Source organism: Sus scrofa, chromosome 7 (assembly GCF_054392235.1).
Source record: "Sus scrofa isolate SSC_HxYL_T2T_F1_AM1 chromosome 7, Sscrofa_HxYL_maternal_Yorkshire_Landrace_v2.0, whole genome shotgun sequence".
NCBI lineage: Eukaryota > Metazoa > Chordata > Mammalia > Artiodactyla > Suidae > Sus > Sus scrofa.
The window spans coordinates 80081117-80098819 of record NC_139389.1 but is presented as its reverse complement, the minus strand read 5'-3'; the positions used below and the strand labels follow the sequence as shown (position 1 = coordinate 80098819).

At 33.2% G+C, this 17703-nt stretch overlaps 1 protein-coding gene across 5 annotated transcripts in view; it reads left to right on the top strand.

Moving 5' to 3' along the window:
• LOC106504458 (uncharacterized) overlaps positions 1-17703 on the top strand; it is a 1793907-nt gene that overhangs the window by 1253784 nt on the left and 522420 nt on the right. For all 5 annotated transcript variants that reach the window (XR_014810743.1, XR_014810742.1, XR_014810741.1 and 2 more), the window contains 2 exons: positions 5838-6039; positions 7531-7603. Coding sequence is in view for 2 of the 5 variants with exons in the window: in XM_084969049.1 (XP_084825175.1) it covers positions 7558-7603 (46 nt within the window). In the remaining 3 variants the exon portion in view is untranslated. The remainder of the gene's footprint in view (positions 1-5837; positions 6040-7530; positions 7604-17703) is intronic.

Genomic DNA, 17703 nt, shown 5'->3' with positions numbered 1-17703 from the left:
TTAACATGTCACTACCAAATTTGCCTCTGAATTTTGAGTAGGATAAAAGCAATTTGAATTTAGGTATCATTTCAAAGAAGAAAAAAGTCACATTTATAAAAAATTTACACACAAATTTTAAAGGAAGAAATACCAAAGAAGAAAAAACATAGAGGAAAATATGTGGGGAAAAAAGTCTCTGAAACTGCAAAAGAAGAAGAGAAATATTTTAATAGATGAGAAGTATAATTACTAATCCACTGCATATAAGTAAAAGTTGGGTATTTATCTTATAGCTGTAATGCTTTATGTTTTTAAATTGGAGTTCGACTAAAGGACAATACATACCTAATAAAGTGGAGCTCAGCAGATGTTAATAATTGTTAGAAAAGTACCATCTTATTATTTTTTATGCTGAAAAAAAAGTATTGTTTCTTAATTATTTCATCCTGACTAATGTAAAAAATAATGAAATATTTTACTTTCCAAAATCATTTCTCCCTCCTCTCAATCTTCTTGCTTTCTCATAGTAAATATTTTTAAATTTATTTTCCTGAAATTGCATCTGGATCTAGGATTTTTATATACTTTACTATAAGTTTTTTTTTTTCTTAAAAATATTCTCTACATTTTCATTATTCTAATATTGATTCAGCTTTAGGGCTAATTTATATGCAAAGCAAATAATTTACCCAAACTTGTAAGGGATATGCATTATCAGAACACAACACCTGCAGGACAAAAGAGAGGTTAATTTCATTGTTGCTCTGAAGCAAAAGGAGATCATTATGGAGTCTGCAGTAACCAAGCTCTGTGAAATAGCTGCATTAGTCATTAACTTTCCAGCACTAAATTTCATATCAAACTCAATTAACTACTACATAGCTTTTAATGACAATATTTTTTCAGATGCAGCTCTTGTTTACTAATAAGATTTCACATCACGACTATCTGTTCCATTACTTTCTCCATGTTAATATTCAAGTCTTGATTTTCTTCAAAGAAAATGGAGCAATGAAAATTGCATTTGCTGAAAAGTTCTCCTTGAATTATGTTTCAACATTTCAAGTGTGTTAATGTAATGTTTAGAAGCTAAAGGGAACGATTATATAGGAAGCCAAAGTCCTCTATGTCTATCCCCAGGATTGATTAAGTTTGCTATTTATGCCTATTTCCCCACAACACTGCTTCTGTGTTGGAATTTATCAGGATCAGAACCCATCTAAATTGGAAATGTCCCTTAGTATATTTTTATCACAGTGAAAGTCAAAGCCTAGAATAACAAAAAGGCACAAAATTAATGTCATCAGGAAACAATTTACACAGCTAATTAGCATAGCATTCTCATATAAAAAGACAGATGGATTAAGGGATCAGGTCATTCATAGCCTGCAGTAAACTGCTTCAGTCTTTAATCCCCTGCTGTTACCTATCAACGGGTGCTTTTCTTCGGAGTTAGATAGATCCCTGGAAAGATTTAGATTCTCCCATTGGGTAGATTCACCTTGTTCCTTTAACTTTTACTGATGAAATGTTCCATTATTTCTTACTAAAATAATAATAAGAACTCAAATTTAGTTACCAGCTAAAGAATCAAAATAAAAAAGGTATTTGGTCATTTCTCAGTTAATAGGTTCTACAACAACACATGCAGACACATTTATCACTCTGCTGTGCTAAGAAATAGACCCGGGTTTGAAGGCAACAATGGAAGGGTTATTTCCTGCTTCAACAAGAATTGGGATTATTTTGCAAGTGATATATTACATAGTATCCAAGACAATGACATCACACAGCAGCCACAAATGATCTACTATGAAGTACTCAAATTATTTAAATAGAAGTAGTTAATCAGAATAGACAGATTTTCATGAGTTTTTTAAACGTGTTTCCAAAAGTAATGCCTAAGAAAAGTATCACTAACAATATTTGATCTAACACATGAAAAAAATTGTCTATGAAGAAAAAAAATTAAGTTTCAGTGTCAGCCTAAAAATATGCACAACCTAAAAGTTGAGAGTTAAGTTTTGGGGGGTGCAAAATGAGGGCTATAGACTTGGAGTCAGCATTTCAGATAGCTCTGAAAAACCACTCCAAAGAGGCCGGGGGGAATGTTAATATATGTATGATTTTGGTGAAGGGAGAGGTACATGCAACCAAGCACACATATTACAGAAGTGTGCTGCTAGTCTCCTGAAGGTTACTGTTGGTCACAAGAAGCAGACATCACCATGAAGGATTTTAGTGCTCTTATAGATAGGAGGAAATGCCAGAATTGGGCTCATAAAATCTTCTCCAGAAAATATATATCTGTATACCTGTTCTACAATTTTAGCAGAGGACAGAGTGCCTCACTTCTGATCTCCAACCTGAGCTCTTTCAGGGGGTGTTGAGAGTTGGGACAGTGGCTAATGATCCAATCCATGTAGAGGCAGATGGCAAGTGCCAATCACCAGTTTACACAAGGCATAGGATTTAAATTATTTCTTTTCGCTATTGCAATTAATCTTCTAGAGCTGCCATACCAAAGTCTTTTCATCCTAACTTGATTATATCTGCAAAAAACCCATTTCCTATTCTCAAATAAGGTCACATTTACAAGTACTGGCATTAGGATTTCAACATATCTTTTTGGAGACATAATTCAAACATAACAACTAATATACAATCAGAATTTAGTTTATTAACAAGAATTATTATATGAAATAAAATTCTTATTTTTGCATGGCCAGTACATATTTTTCCCCAAAGGGACATCTATATGGAAAAACAAAATATAATCACATGATAGCTGGGTATATGCTGTATCAGAAAAAAAAAATGAATTAGACAATTAGAAATTGTAATGCTATTAAGTTAAAATAAGTGGACACATGCATTTTCATGATAGGAAGTCTTGCCAATGAACTGGCAATTTCACTAACCCAGACTTCCTTCCTATCTCAGAACTTGTAATTACACTTGAAAAGAATGCAGATTTATCCCTAAGAGACTCATCTCCATCTCGGTTTCATAGGTGACTAACTGTCCTGTGATTGACAGACTTTCCTTAGCTATGCTAATGAATCCAGTCTTAACAGGGCAAAATCCTCTTGGCCTTAGACCTCTTGGGTTGCTTTAAAAGGCTTAAATCTCAGATGGCATTCTTCCTTCTCTTAGTTTTGGGGATTGTATTTTTGCAGCTCTTTTCCCCATTATCCCCATGGGCTGAGAAATTGTCTATACATATAGAATATGTGTGTGTGTGTGTGTGTGTGTGTGTGTGTATACACACATCATCCAAATTATCCCTTTAGAGAGCCATGTAAGCATTATTTTTTCCATTCTGTCATTCAATAATGATATAAATAATTCGAAAATAAGATTTAGTTTTTAAAATAATCATAGTTATCATTTATTTAGAACCTATTATTTGCCAGGAAATATATGGCATATTTTACATTCATTATCCTGTTTAATTCCTAATTATCTCAATGGAATAATTATCATTTTTCTTTCAAAGATAAGGAAGCCAAGGCTCATATTGCTGCTCTGCATTGCTTGTACTCTCCATAGCACATATTATAGAGATGAAAATTCTTAGTTTTTCACAACTTGAGGCCATGCTGCATATTACCTTCCCTTTAGCAAACTGCATTATTTCCAACTATATTCACCTTATAGCCTAGAAATTTTGAGCCTTCATGCCTTTACCTATAATACTTCCTGCTTGTAAAATATCTCATTCCAACTTATCTAACTCCTTGCTATTATTTCAAATAAGGTCAAAATGCCAACTCTTTCAAGAACCTTGTAGAAACAAGGTGAAATTAATAACCACTTGTTCTATACTCACATAGCCCTTTGTTAATAATGATATTAAGCATCTTATCATATCATGCCATTAATAGTCATTTGTGTATGCATTTATCTGCTTCAACAGACTCTAAAGTCCATTAGAGATTTGCTAATTTATTTACTAATTAATTCAACAAATTTTAGAGGAAATACCTAGAATAACTAGTCTGTTATTAGATATTGGCTATACTACTATGAACAAAAGAGGAAAAATGTCTCTTCGTGAATGTAAATCTTGGGGATGTGATATTAATCAGATAAATACACAAATAAAAATTAAAATTATAATGACTAACTAGGGATGAACAACCTACTGAATAAGATGTTTTACTCTGTATTTAGTTTACATTTAAAAATATAAGGTAGTTTTCATTTTGATTTTTAGATTATATTAATTAAATTAATATTCATTAGAAAATAAGAATTCATATATGTCTCTTCATGAAAAGCCTTAAAATAATGGAATAATTTCTTCCTTCCAACTGTAGGATGTATTATTACCTAAATGTCATTGTCTCTGCCATCACCAGTTTAAAGAAAAATAAAACATTTTATATTATATTGCCATAGAAGAATGACTTAGCATAAGAAGTAAGCAGATCATTCTTCATATGTATCTACTGTGGATATAATTAAGAAAAGAGCCAAGTCATGTATCTTTATGATAATGATGATAGTGTTTGATCCTTGATTTCAACACATTGAATTTTTTTCTTGTAAATATTACATGTGTAGAAAAATTATTGTCAATTCCTAGCAATATATATGAAATGTACAATTTTGGTGACTATACAATAGTGATTAGATGGACAGAGCTCAGGTTTTCTTTTTTTTTCTTTCACAGGCACATATGTGTCATATGGAAGTTTCCAGGCCAGGGATTGAATTGGAGCTATAGCTGAGGCCTGCATGACAGCCATAGCAACACTAGATCTGAGCCACATCTGCAACCAATGCCACAGCTTGCAGCAAGACAGGGATTGAACACAAATCCTCACAAAGACTACATCATCTTCTTAACCCATTGAGCCACAATGGGAAATCCGACAGAGCTCATTTTTAATGTTCCTGTCCATAAAGCAAATTGGATATTAAGTTTTAAGGATTTTATATCTGGAAAAGCTTAGATCATTCAGTCCAGATCTTTTATTTTATAGATGAAGCAAATAGAACTCATAGAAAGTGAACTTACTTAAGTGAAGTTGCAGCCCCAGTAATGGATATAGTAGTAGCTCAGTCCCATATTTTTTTACTTTAAATATATAACTAGAAAAATTGTGTCCATTAAATGACTGATGTATGTATTATGAGTTATGTATAATTATATAATGAATTATTTGCATTTTTTAGGATAAAAGCATATTTATAAAGCACTTGTAATTTATCAGTTTTTAGTTTTAAATATCATATCAGCTTTTAGGGATACTCTAACTTTTCTATATATTTTTTTCAATTTTTATTAGCAGTAATATGTTTGAAACACATTATTTGGAGAGCTAAAATAGAGTATGATTACATTCTACATTAAAATTGTTTTTCTATTTGTCTTCTTGATTCTCTTTATATTAAACTCATTAAAAGAAAAATTCTGAACCTGAGGTTAGTTTAGGAATATAATGTGTTCAAAACATGCATTACTGATTTCTAATATGCTAAATTTAATAGCTCAAATTTAGCCGTATTAAAATAAAAGCCAAAGAAAACCTCGTCTTTTTAAGATAGATAAGATCATCCTTTGAAAACATGGCAGAATAATGTAAATACAATAATATACTTATGTGGTGGGACCTGTCCAAGCTCAAGAAGCTCACATGGGTGTCTCAATGGTGTTTCTGGCTTGGACCATGACTCTGTATTTTTAATACATGTTGACACATATAAATGAATATTGCAAAATGTAGTCCAAAGGTCATTCTTTAGCTTTAATGTCCCAGCTATAGTATCAAATATGTTGAGTTAGAGATTTACTAGTAAAGCTGGTAACTGATTTTTCCTTAGCTTCCTTTGTCTCCTTTATACAGGTTAAAACCAGGAGAGAGAAAAGAGTAAGAAAGCTGGTAGAATGAGCACACATCATCATACTGGCTGAGAACTGATGCTCACAAATGCATAGAGCTCACACATGAGTCAAGGCATGCTCCATGTGAAGGCTGTTGATGACCCTCCTATGTGTGACTTTGTCCTGTTTCGATTGGAGTTGCTTGGAATGACAACAATACAGAAGTAAGTAAATAGTTTTTAAAGGAAAAACTTTAAACCTTAAATAAGTAGAGTGCTATATACCAGATTTAGAGCATATGTTGGTATGGTAGTTTGTGCTACATCAGGTTACTATTTGTTCTTATTATATTTTTCAGCCAGAATTCCAGGCCCAGTGATAAAATTTAAAAGCAGGCTGAGTACAGAGGTTTTGACCTTTTCTTGTTAGGTCTGGGCACTCTTATCTAAGCATTAAGTCAACAAACTCAGATTTTGATCCTATTTATCTTGTTCTCAGTTACTTTTTAGGCCAAAGAAGGAAAAATTTAAGTACTGAATATATTGACCATCTCCCCAGACTCCTGGTATTATCTCCTCTCTCCCTTTGCCAAAACAAAACAGGGTTTCAAGTTTGATTATTTAATAAACCCTGATAGTAATTATGTCTTTCAGAAAAAGACATACTTTTCTGAAGTATGTCTTTACTGTTATAGAAACACTGTGGAGTAGTATATTTTAATCCATTAACAACTAAAGATAAATCAGAATTCTTTTGAAAATGGTATATACATACATATACACACAGAGATTTGGGTCGAAATGGAAAAATAAAACAATTATTTTAAATCAAATAGGAAGATATTTATAGTGATTGTACCTCACTGTCTCTGGTGAGACAGGCATGAGATACACAGGGAATTTTATAAGATACTTTTTGATCTTCAGAAAATGGTCAGCAGAAAGATTAAACTGAAACAAAGACAGTAATGGAACTTGAAAAAAAATTTGCTTTAAGAGTTTGACTTTGAGTCTTGACTTATATGAATGGGAAAAAGAGAAGTACCACTAGGTCAGGGGGGGTAAAAATGGGTACATATGCAGATTTATAATCCATTGACCTCAAATCTCTCACTGTATGAGACTTCGCAAGATATAATCTAAAGAGGTATATTAGGGAAAAGAAATAGGACCAAACATATAGAAAAAAGGAGAAGATAGCATTTTAAACCAGTAAATACTGTTGGACCTAAATATATGAGAAAAGATAGGAGATAAACAGGATTGTTGAAAGTCGGAGGAAAAAGTATGTTTCACAGTGGCAGGCACAGATGAAGATAGGCATATCCCTGCTATCTCAGGGGTGATACAAGTTATTCAAAACTGGAAAATGCAGAACCTGAGGGAGCAGGAGAGATTTCAAAGCTCCCTGGAAGAACTGGTCTTCCTTGAGCTCCTAACAACCACCCTGCAGAATTTACCAACAGCATCTTTAGACCCAAAATTTTATCGGTTACTCTCCATTTGTGACCAAATAGAGAAAAAGGGAAACATTTCCCCTGGGCAATGAAGGGTCCTGATGAATTGGCCTATGTAAATCTCCTTCACCTTACTTAGATAGGCACATACTGGATGACCATAGACTTTGATATTTAGATTTGATGTACTGCAAGATAGGGAAGATGATTTCCCATGTTATTTCCATCGATCATATTATTTCCATCACATTATTTTCAGAAGAGAGACTTCAACCTCACCCTTTGGATGAAGTGTTTCATAGTGTCCTTTATAGCTTCTATCAACTTTATCTGTAAGTAAAAGAATTCCTAACTTTTGGCAACAGATTCATAAAATCCTCTTATTTTTCCATTAAATATATTTAATTTATTCAATACATTTGTGTATGTCATGGCAACCTGTATCCTTGGCATGCTAGGTTTCAGGCTATGGGCTTGATTTGGGCTTCTATTTCTATGGTGAGCAGATTAAAAGTAGACCTTTCTGCTCTGCCTAGCACTGTCTTATTCCCTCCATCTCAGTTTTTTTTTTTTTAAGTATATATATTTTTTCTTTCTTTCTTTCTTTTTTTAATTGTAATCAATTGTTATTTCCCCAATACATTTTTTTCTAATGTACAGCATGGTGACCCAGTTATACATACATGTATGCATTCTTTTTTGTCACATTATCATGCTCCATCATAAGTGACTAGACATCTTAGTTTATCAGTCTCTGGGTAGTCTAGCCTGAGACTTGAGCTCTATCAATTTAAGACAGAAATTCAGAGCTCTACCCTGTTGTATAGAACTTTTCAGTTTACATTGTTAAGTAAGAAGTTTTTCAGTAGCGCCATTAAAGTATACCTTGCATATTGGTGGTAATCAGATTATTTTTCTCCCCTGGGCCTAAGAGCTTACTTTTTATTCATATGGTTATTAATCCTTGATTGATTTGTGCATTAGGTTGTCTAAAACTTAGAACTTAAAACGGATTTTTAAAATCCTCTCCACACTCAAATTCTAATATTGAAACCATAAACCTCTATGTTTTACAAAAGTTTTCCACTTGATTTGAGTTATTTTGGGAAGAACCAGAATCTAACTGGAACCTAACCATCAGATAAGAAAGTTTCCAAAATTGGAGGAAGCATTTCTCCTTAAAAGCCCTAACAAATTTATAGAAGGGATTCTAACATTGAATATGGTCTATTGAATAAATGAGATTTTACTCAAAGAAAAACTTCATTTAGTTATTCCTTACAGTGTACTTAATAAGATACTTGCATGTGTTTTTATTTGAACAAAAATTATTTAACTGAAAAATAAGGTTCCTCCATGGCACAATATATTTTATTTATCCTCTCTTCAATAGTTCATGGTAGCAAACAGAGACACATGAGAATGTGAAGGTATTCCTAAAGATTAGTAGTTTGGAGAAATGTTTAAAAAGTCATCTTTTTATCTCTGAAATTGTATTTGTAAAAACAAATTTATTTTTGTAAGAATCTTGACAAAGTATAGCATTGTAATTTTGAGTCAATTTAATTGATTAATATGTTATCTTTCATTAGAGAATTGCAGTCATAATCAAGATGCAGATGCCAGGTTTGCTTGTTGCTTCTAGGGAGTTGTTGCTCTTAGGCACTCTCAGCTGACAGAGCAAGGAAACATAGCCCATGCGCATACATGCAATTGTAAATATTTCTGAATGTAGCCATGCGTATCTATATTAAGCTAAACATGAGTTCATACTGATGTCTCCAACTTTAAGGACATTACCACATGGCTCACTCTAGCTTTCTCTCCTTGTCTATAAACTCTTACCCAAACAGTGAAGAATTTGGCTTCCACCATCTACCATCAATTTACTTAATTATTCATTTGCAGCATACAATATAATGTTATCAGAATGGTTAAGCTAAACCCCTGTGGGAGAAAAAAAAAAAAAACCTATTAACTAAAGTACTGTGCTGATGTATGTTTCCTGTTGCTTTTAATCTTATAGTCTCCTTTCTTTTCCAAAGTGATTTAATTAAGCATATTTCCCTCACCCACTTCAGTGAGATTGTTTCCTACATTTTAATAGTTATACTTTTTTGTCAAATTTTGCTTTCCATTCTGTAACCTCTCTAATTCCCAAATGATATATATATTTTTTAATTTTCATAAATGAAGGTTTGCTCTTCTGGCTGGAAAATTCTGTGGATATTGACAAATGAATAATGTCTTATATCCACCAATGTAGTATCATAGAGATAATTTTAATTTCCTAAATAGTATCCAGTGTTTCATCTATTCAGCTCTTTTCCCTCTATTCACCACCCTCCCATCCACCCTGCTTCCCATACCTCTGGTCTTTTTTCAGTCTTTTAAATTCTGTCTTTTACACAATATTCACATAGTTAAAATCATACAGTAGATAGAATTTTCAAACTTATTTCACAGAGTAATAGGTATTTAATATTCATCTATTTCTTCTTATAGCTTGATAGTTTTTTCTTTTTATACTGAATGATATTCTATTTTGTGTGTATACTACAATCTACCAATTACTCTATTCAAAGTCATTTAAAGTCGCTGTCAGTTTTTGATGATTATGAAAAAAGCTGTAGTAGGTATTTATGTGTGCATTTTATATCCTATAACTCTTCATGAAATTTGGGTAAATATATGGGTGAATGATTGCCAGAGATCATGGTGAAACTGTGTTTAGATTTGTAAGAAGGCACAAACTGTCTTCCAGTATCTGTACCATTTAAAATTCCAGCAATAAGAGCTATTATTGTTGTGCATACTTGTCAGAATTTGGTATTGTTAAGTCTATTAATTTTAGCCATTCAAATCAGTGTACAGTGGTATCTCATTATTGCTTTAGTTCACTTTCTTTTTTTTTGGTCTTTTTGTCTTTTTAGGGCAGTACCCATGACATATGGAGGCATATAGAGGTTCCCAGGCTTGGGGTCCAATCAGAGCTGTAGCTGCTGGTTATATGCCACAGCTCATGGCAACGCTGGATCCTTAAACCACAGAGCAAAGCCAGGGATCCAACCCACATCCTCATGGATGCTAGTTGAGTTCGTTAGCCACTGAGCCATGATGGGAACTCCTAATTTTCATTTCTGTAATGACAAATTATACTGAGCATCTTTTATAATATGCTGCTTACCATCAGAATTACTTCTTTGGTACAGCTTTTGTTTAGATCCTTTGTCCATTTTTTAATCCAGTTGTTTGTTTTGTTATTATTGAGTTTTAAGAATTCTTTGTATATTTTTGGATACCAGTCCTTTACAGATATATGTTTTGTAAATATGATCTCCCAGTCTGACTTGTCTTTGCATTCTCTTGGTAGGGTCTTTCATAGCATAGACACTTTTTATTTTAATAAAGCCCAATTTTTTTCCTTTAAAGAGTAAGTTTTTGAGGTTGTCTTTATAAATTCATCATCAAACTCAAGGTCACTTTTAACATGTGGATATCTTTTGAACTAATTCCAAATGTATATTTTAAACTAGGATCTCCTTCAAAAAACATAACGTACATGTTTTAAGTTATTTTAACAGGGACTTCCCTTCATGGCACAGTGAAACAAATCCAACTAAAATTCATGAGGATGTGGGTCCAATCCTGGGCCTTCTCAGTGTGTTGGGGATCCTGTGTTGCTTAGAGCTGTGATGTGGGCTGGCAGCTGTAGCTCCAATTCAACCCCTAGCCTGGGAACTTCCATATACTATGGGTGCAGACCCCAAAAAAGCCAGAAAAAAAAAAGATATTTTAACAGAGTATTCCCATTCCATCACTCCTATTCCTTACAGCATTGCTATCATTCATTTCACATATCTATTTCCAGCTATAATAATCCAATACATTCTTGCTATTGTTACTTTAAACATTATAGTTTGGATAAGTATAGAATAAGAAACATAAATCATTCTATTTTACTTTCAGTTATTCCTTTTCTGACATATTCCCCTTCTTTATGCAAATACAAGCTTCTGACCTGTATCATTTTTCTTCTCCCTGAAGAACCTCTTTTAACAAATTTTCAGGGTGGAATTGCTGGTAATAAATTCCTTTGTTTGATAAAGTTTTTATTTCTCCTATTTCTTCTTCACTTAAAGAATATTTTTACCAGAGATATAATTTTAAGATGATGCTTTTGTTCTTTCAATACTTTAAACATTTTATTCCACTCTCTTCTTGCTTATATGTGATTTCTTATGAGAAGTGGGCTATAATCCTTATCCTTGATCTTTTGCAGGTAATGTATTTTTCCTGTGGCTTCTCTCAAGTTTTTCTCATCTTTGATTTTCCGCAGATAGAATATGTTATGCCTAGTTCTTGCAGTTTTGGCATGATTACCATGCTGGATATTTTCTGAGCTTCTGGGGTCTGTGAGTTGATTCATGTCATTATGTTTAAAATGTCTTGACTTTTACTGCTTCAGATATTTTTTCACCTCTCCTCTCTCTCTCTTTTTCTAGTATTCCAATTACATGTATGTTACAACTTTGAAAATTGTCCCACAGTTCTTAAATGTTCTATTTTGTTTTCTTTGCTCTTGACATTTTAGTTCGAAATATTTCTCTTGAGCCATCTTAAATCTCACTGAGTTTTTCTTCAACCATGTCTGGTCTATTAATGAACCGATCAAAGATACTCTTCATTTCTGTTACACTTCTTTTGATTTCTGGTGTTTCCTTTTGATTCATTATTAAAGTTTTCATCTCTCTGCTTGCATTACCCATCTATTCTTGCATGTTGTATACTTTTTCATTAGAGCACTTAACATCTTAATCATAGCAATTTCAAATTCCTTGTTTGATACTTACAAAATCTGCATTGTCACTAAGTCTTGTTCTGATGATCTCTTTATTCCTTCAGATACTTTTTTTCTTGCATTTGCCATACCTTGTAATTTGTTGTTGTTGTTGAAAGCCAGACATGTTGAATTAGTAATAAGAATGAAAAAATAGACCTTTAATGTGAGACTATGTACTAATCTGGCTAGGAATTGAAGTATATTAAATGTTTGCTATAATTTGATATGTCAGAGGCTTCAAATTCCTCTGGTGTCCTTGTTTTTGTCTCCTTTCTCCACTTTGGGCTTTCCTAAGAACCCTTCCTCCAAGAGTGTATGTTTCTTCCGCTTCTTTCAGTTGTAATCCCCAAGTTGTTATACTAGAGTCCAGTTGACTTAACTTTTAAGGTACGAGGGAGGGAAACCATTCTATAACTTCATTATTAAATCTCAGTCTTTTAGTGGACCTGTGTACTTGTATGACCTTTACAAATATTGTTCTACTAGTGTACCTTTTATTTCCCCCTCATGAGTAAGACATGAAGATTTATTTGAAAGAAATGCCCTCCCTCAGATGTGATAAGGCTCTGGTAATGTCTTTTACCATGCACTGTAAGTCTTTGCTGTGAAGAAGTCACTTGTATTTCATATGGTTACTTTTATCCTTGCCCTGTCAGAGGGTCCTAAAATATCTTTCTTAGTCTTTACCATAAGAACTCTGTAGGGTTTTTAGAGATACAACCCACAAATGTTTGGGGATATCCATAAAATGTCCTCAATTCCCCACAGGAGTTTCTGCCCTCTCACTAGAGTCTCAGTCTTTAGTCAAAATTACTACTTAGTGTCCCTACAAGTTTTGGCTTCAGCAATATCTGCCCCCCAAAAGTAGATCTTGGCTAATTTGCCTCTCCCTCTCAATTTTGCAGTGATATTTGCTCATTTTCGGTTCTCTGATATAATCAAGAAAAGTCATTGATTTTCAAATTTTTTTAGCTTTTTCTTATTATAAGGACAGTAGTGATAATTTCCAAGGTCTTTGTGTGCTACAAATAAATACACAGAACCTTCTATATTATATTTATTCTCTCTCTCTCTCTCTTTTTTTTTTTTTTTTCGCTTTTTATGGCTACACCCATGGCATATGGAGGTTCCCAAGCTAGGGGGTCTAATCAGAGCTAGAGATGCTGGCCTATGCTACAGCCACAGCAACGTGGGATCTGAGCCATATCTGTGACTTACACCACAGCTCATGGATCCTTAACCCACTGAACAAGGCCAAGGATCAAACCTGCCACCTCATGGTTCCTAGTTGGATTTGTTTCCACTGCATCACAACGGGAACTCCTATTCTCTCATTTTTTTTTTTATACTAAATATTGTAGGCTGTGTTAATAAGGATCTCCTTTTCTTCAAAAAATGAAATACATTAAATATATTCTAGATATTCCACCATAGGACAAGTTATTCTGTACATTTAAAGTTATATAAATATTATTCCTTTAGATAGAGTAGGTAATGAGAGATCTTACTGTTAGTCAAAATCCAAGTGTAAATTTAGATCATAATTTTAAACTGGTTATTCTTCAAAGTTGATGTAATTTTAATTTACAATGTGGATTCAGGAGTGAAAGTACATTAAATAACTTACTGATCCATAAAGAAACAATTTCAAATTTTACAGTAGACAAAGTGGTATAAAAATTTTTCATATTTTTATGTTTAATTCATCAGTGTTTTTTAAATATTTGTATCAGTTAAGAAGTGTTTTCAGCTGATTATTTATTTTAAAAGTGGATCATGTATTTTTCTCACAAGAAGAGTTTATTGCAGATGGTCTAAAGCCAGAATCTAAGAAAGCAGCATAGTCCCTGATCATTATATCTTCTTCTCAGTCATCTAAATCTGTGTTTATTTCTTCATGGTCACAAGACCAGTGATCTTCCTTAGCCATCCTTTATATGTTCCTGGTGCAGGTGGGGACAAAGAGAAAGACAATGGTTTGGGTTGTTGTCCTATGAAAGTACAGAAAGATTATCTAATAAGAAAATCAATTGCTAAAAATATCTTTACAACAGAATAAATATAGGCTATATGAAATGTGGGATGTGATAAAAATGTCTAGTAAAGGTTTGGGGAATATTTTGATTTTCTGTGCTGCAATTTTTAGTCAAAATTTCATTCATAAACACATAATAGTCTGAATATATAAGTATCCCAGAAGAGTGCATTTTATAAGTAAAGTAATTCTGTATATTTCTCTGAAATAAAGTTTTTAAAAACTCCTGAGATATTAATGCCATTATTGTTTCTCATAGTCAGCATATTTCTCAGTGGGAAAATTCACCACTTGGTCTGAAAAAATTATTGCCTGAAATTTCTGCTAGAAACTTCATCAGAAATTGTATGGGAGTTCTGAAAAGAAGCAAAGTTAGGTAAACAGAGTAAACAGAAGTTTATATTTAATATTACTGAATTACTTTGGAGGCTAATAAAGGCATTCTTATTTTAGTCAAGAGAGTCCAGATTTATATATCTATTACGTAGTTACTAAGAGATAAATTAATTATACTACATTATATATCTGTAAGAATGCTGGCATAAATGGACAATTCAGTGTTAAAAAAAACCCACTTCAATGTTGAAAGATGGATGAAGAATTAAAAATAATGTTTTTTTCAAAGGAGAAATTTGGTTGAGATATTTGAAATTATGGGAAAGCAAAAGGAAACTTAAATGCACTACAGTCTGGCTATAGGATTGTGTGTATGTGTGTGTGTGTGTGTGTGTGTGTGTGTGTGTGTGTGTGTGTTTGTTTGTTAAATGTTAAAGAAGGTAGCAGAGAAAAATGGGTTAGTCTTCCATTTCCAGTTGAGGATGGGGAAGAAAGGGAAGATGAAGAGAAAACTGCATAATATTAAAATCATGTAAATCTATGTGATTATTTATGAATAGTAGACACACTAAAACCTTGATAAACTACTATCCAGCAAGTTGAACCCTTCCTAGGTTAATAGCAAGCCACATTAGCTTCTAGTTGCTTAAGTTGGTGAAAGTAAAGGCCTTCCATGGACAGAAAACCTAGTGGATGGAGAAGAGATCAATGAATATAATGGTGATGACTGAGGCAATGGAATTGACCAATATATCTAGAAAACCAAAAGCAACGATTATCTCAAAATAGAAATTCTCCACACCCTCATCTTCCCTAAAATTTTGCTGACAGTTGGCTAGTGAAAATGGGATTATAAGCAAAAAAGAAGCTTCATCTTGCCCATTCTCATAGTTCTTAGAACTATTGATTCCTAACTCAGTATTGTGTCATCTCCCTTCAACCTTCATGCTCAAAACATAGCCAAAAAAGCAAATCACTAGATTGCCTTAACAATAGCAAAAGTGGACATGGCACCAGAAGCAGCAGAAGTGGCACAGTTGTCCAGGAGTTGGGCTAATGAAAAGTGATCTCAGTCTTCTTAAAGTTGTGGCCCTGTCACATAGCTACTCAAAACTTGGTGAAATTTGAATTATTACTTTCTACTTTCACATCAACACATAGAGTTAGGTTCTTTCTAACTGGGAGAAAAATAACAGCAACAACAACAACAACAACACAACATCCCTATATTTCCACTGTCATTTTATACACTGCACATCATACAACAAAATAGAGTAAGATATGTGAAGGAGCAAAAATAGAAAGACCCACACTCAAGAAAAATATAGCCAAAACCAACCCACAGAAACGTAAAACATTGAAGCCACAAGACAAGGACTTTTAAATAGTTACTATAAATAAGTATGTGATTTAAATGATATGATATGAAAATCATAATTGAGGAGCTCTCTGATGACCTATTGAATTAAGGATCCTGTGTTGTCACTTCTGTAGGTCATAGCCGTGGCAATGGGTTCAATCCCTGACCTGGAATTTTTGCATGCTGTGGGCATGGCCAAAAAAAATATGACAGTTGATAAACTGTGAATCTCAGTAGGCAATTGAAACTATAAACATAGATCATTAGAAATCCTACATATATGTCAGGTAAACCAAATGAATAAACAAATGGTTCAGGCCACAACCTCAAATACAATCTCCAGCTAAATATAAAAGAGGGGTGAGGGGGGTAGCCAGTTATGGGAGACTATCAGGCAAGGCACAGTAGAAAAGGACATTATTATGCAGATTTATGTCTTTGTTTTCCCTTTTGATAACTGTTTCTAGAAATTAAGAATCATCATTCTTTTCCTGGTACAGAAAGGAAGACATCCTTACAAATAGAGATATTCTTTATAAATATCTTTTACAACAGTGCAACTTCTACTCAATTTTTAGAGCGTCTTCTGTGTCTACAGTTTCTTGGAAATATCCAGCTCAAATAATCCTTATGCCAAAGAGGCATGTTTTGGAGTGGTGTATTCTGTCCCCCTGCAAGTATATGGACATATATCCTTAAACTTAAGATTTTTGTACTTTACTCTGTGCTAATATAGTCGAATGTTAAAAGTGCTTTTTAAAAAATCTACTTAAAATCTGGTATCTTGTATTTTATTTTTGCTTATTATAGAAAGATTACTTTGTTTAATGACATTTTAATTTCTTTTGTAAATTGCTCATGTAGCATATTTATTATTAACTTTTCCTCACAATCCTTTTCCTAATTATGCATTTCAATATATGTAAATTTTCACAAGTTTGGCATATATAAATAGGATGTAAAGAATTGGTTTATTTTAAGGATATGGCTTTGATGCTAGATATGTTATGTTCAAATCCATCTCTGCTATTTGTTTTCTTCATTTATAAAATTGGAATGATAATGAATTGGAATAATAAACCTTATAGGGATGTTGTAACTATTAATATATTGATATGAAAATTTATAAAAAGTGAGCACATACTGAATGCTATAAAATTTTACCATTAACTTTGCATATGTGTATACACACATTTATATACTTATATAATATGTATAATTACATATATGATATATATCATATACATTATGTATGTATTTCTCTTTTTTAATAATTTAGGTAGGAGTAGAAATAATATTTGGAAACGTGAATTTCTGATAAAATGTATTGCTTAATTGTTTTACTTTAATTTCTTTTTTTTTTTTTAGTCTTTTGTCCTTTTAGGGCCTCACCCATGGCATATGGAGGTTCCCAGGCTAGGGGTGTAATTAGAGCTACAGATGCCAGCCTACACCAGAGCCATAGCAATGTGGGATCTGAGCAGCGTCTGTGACCTACACCACAGCTCACAGCAACGCTGGATCCTTAACCCACTAAGCAAGGCCAGGGATCAAACCTGCAACCCCATGGCTCCTAGTTGGATTCGTTAACCACTGAGCCACAATGGGAACTCCCGTTTTACTTTAATTTCTAAAACACGGTTTTTCCCTTGTGTTAGGGTCTTAGGTTGTAACTGTATTTAATTAGTATGAATAATTCTTTTTTTAAAAATCAAAACTGAAGACCTGAGTGTTCTCTAGTGGCCTAGAAGTAAAGGACTTGGCATTGTCCCTGGTGTGGCTCAGGCCACTCCTCTTGCCCAGGTTTGAAGGTTTGATTCCTGGTCCAAGAATTCCCACATGCCACAGGTTAAGCAAA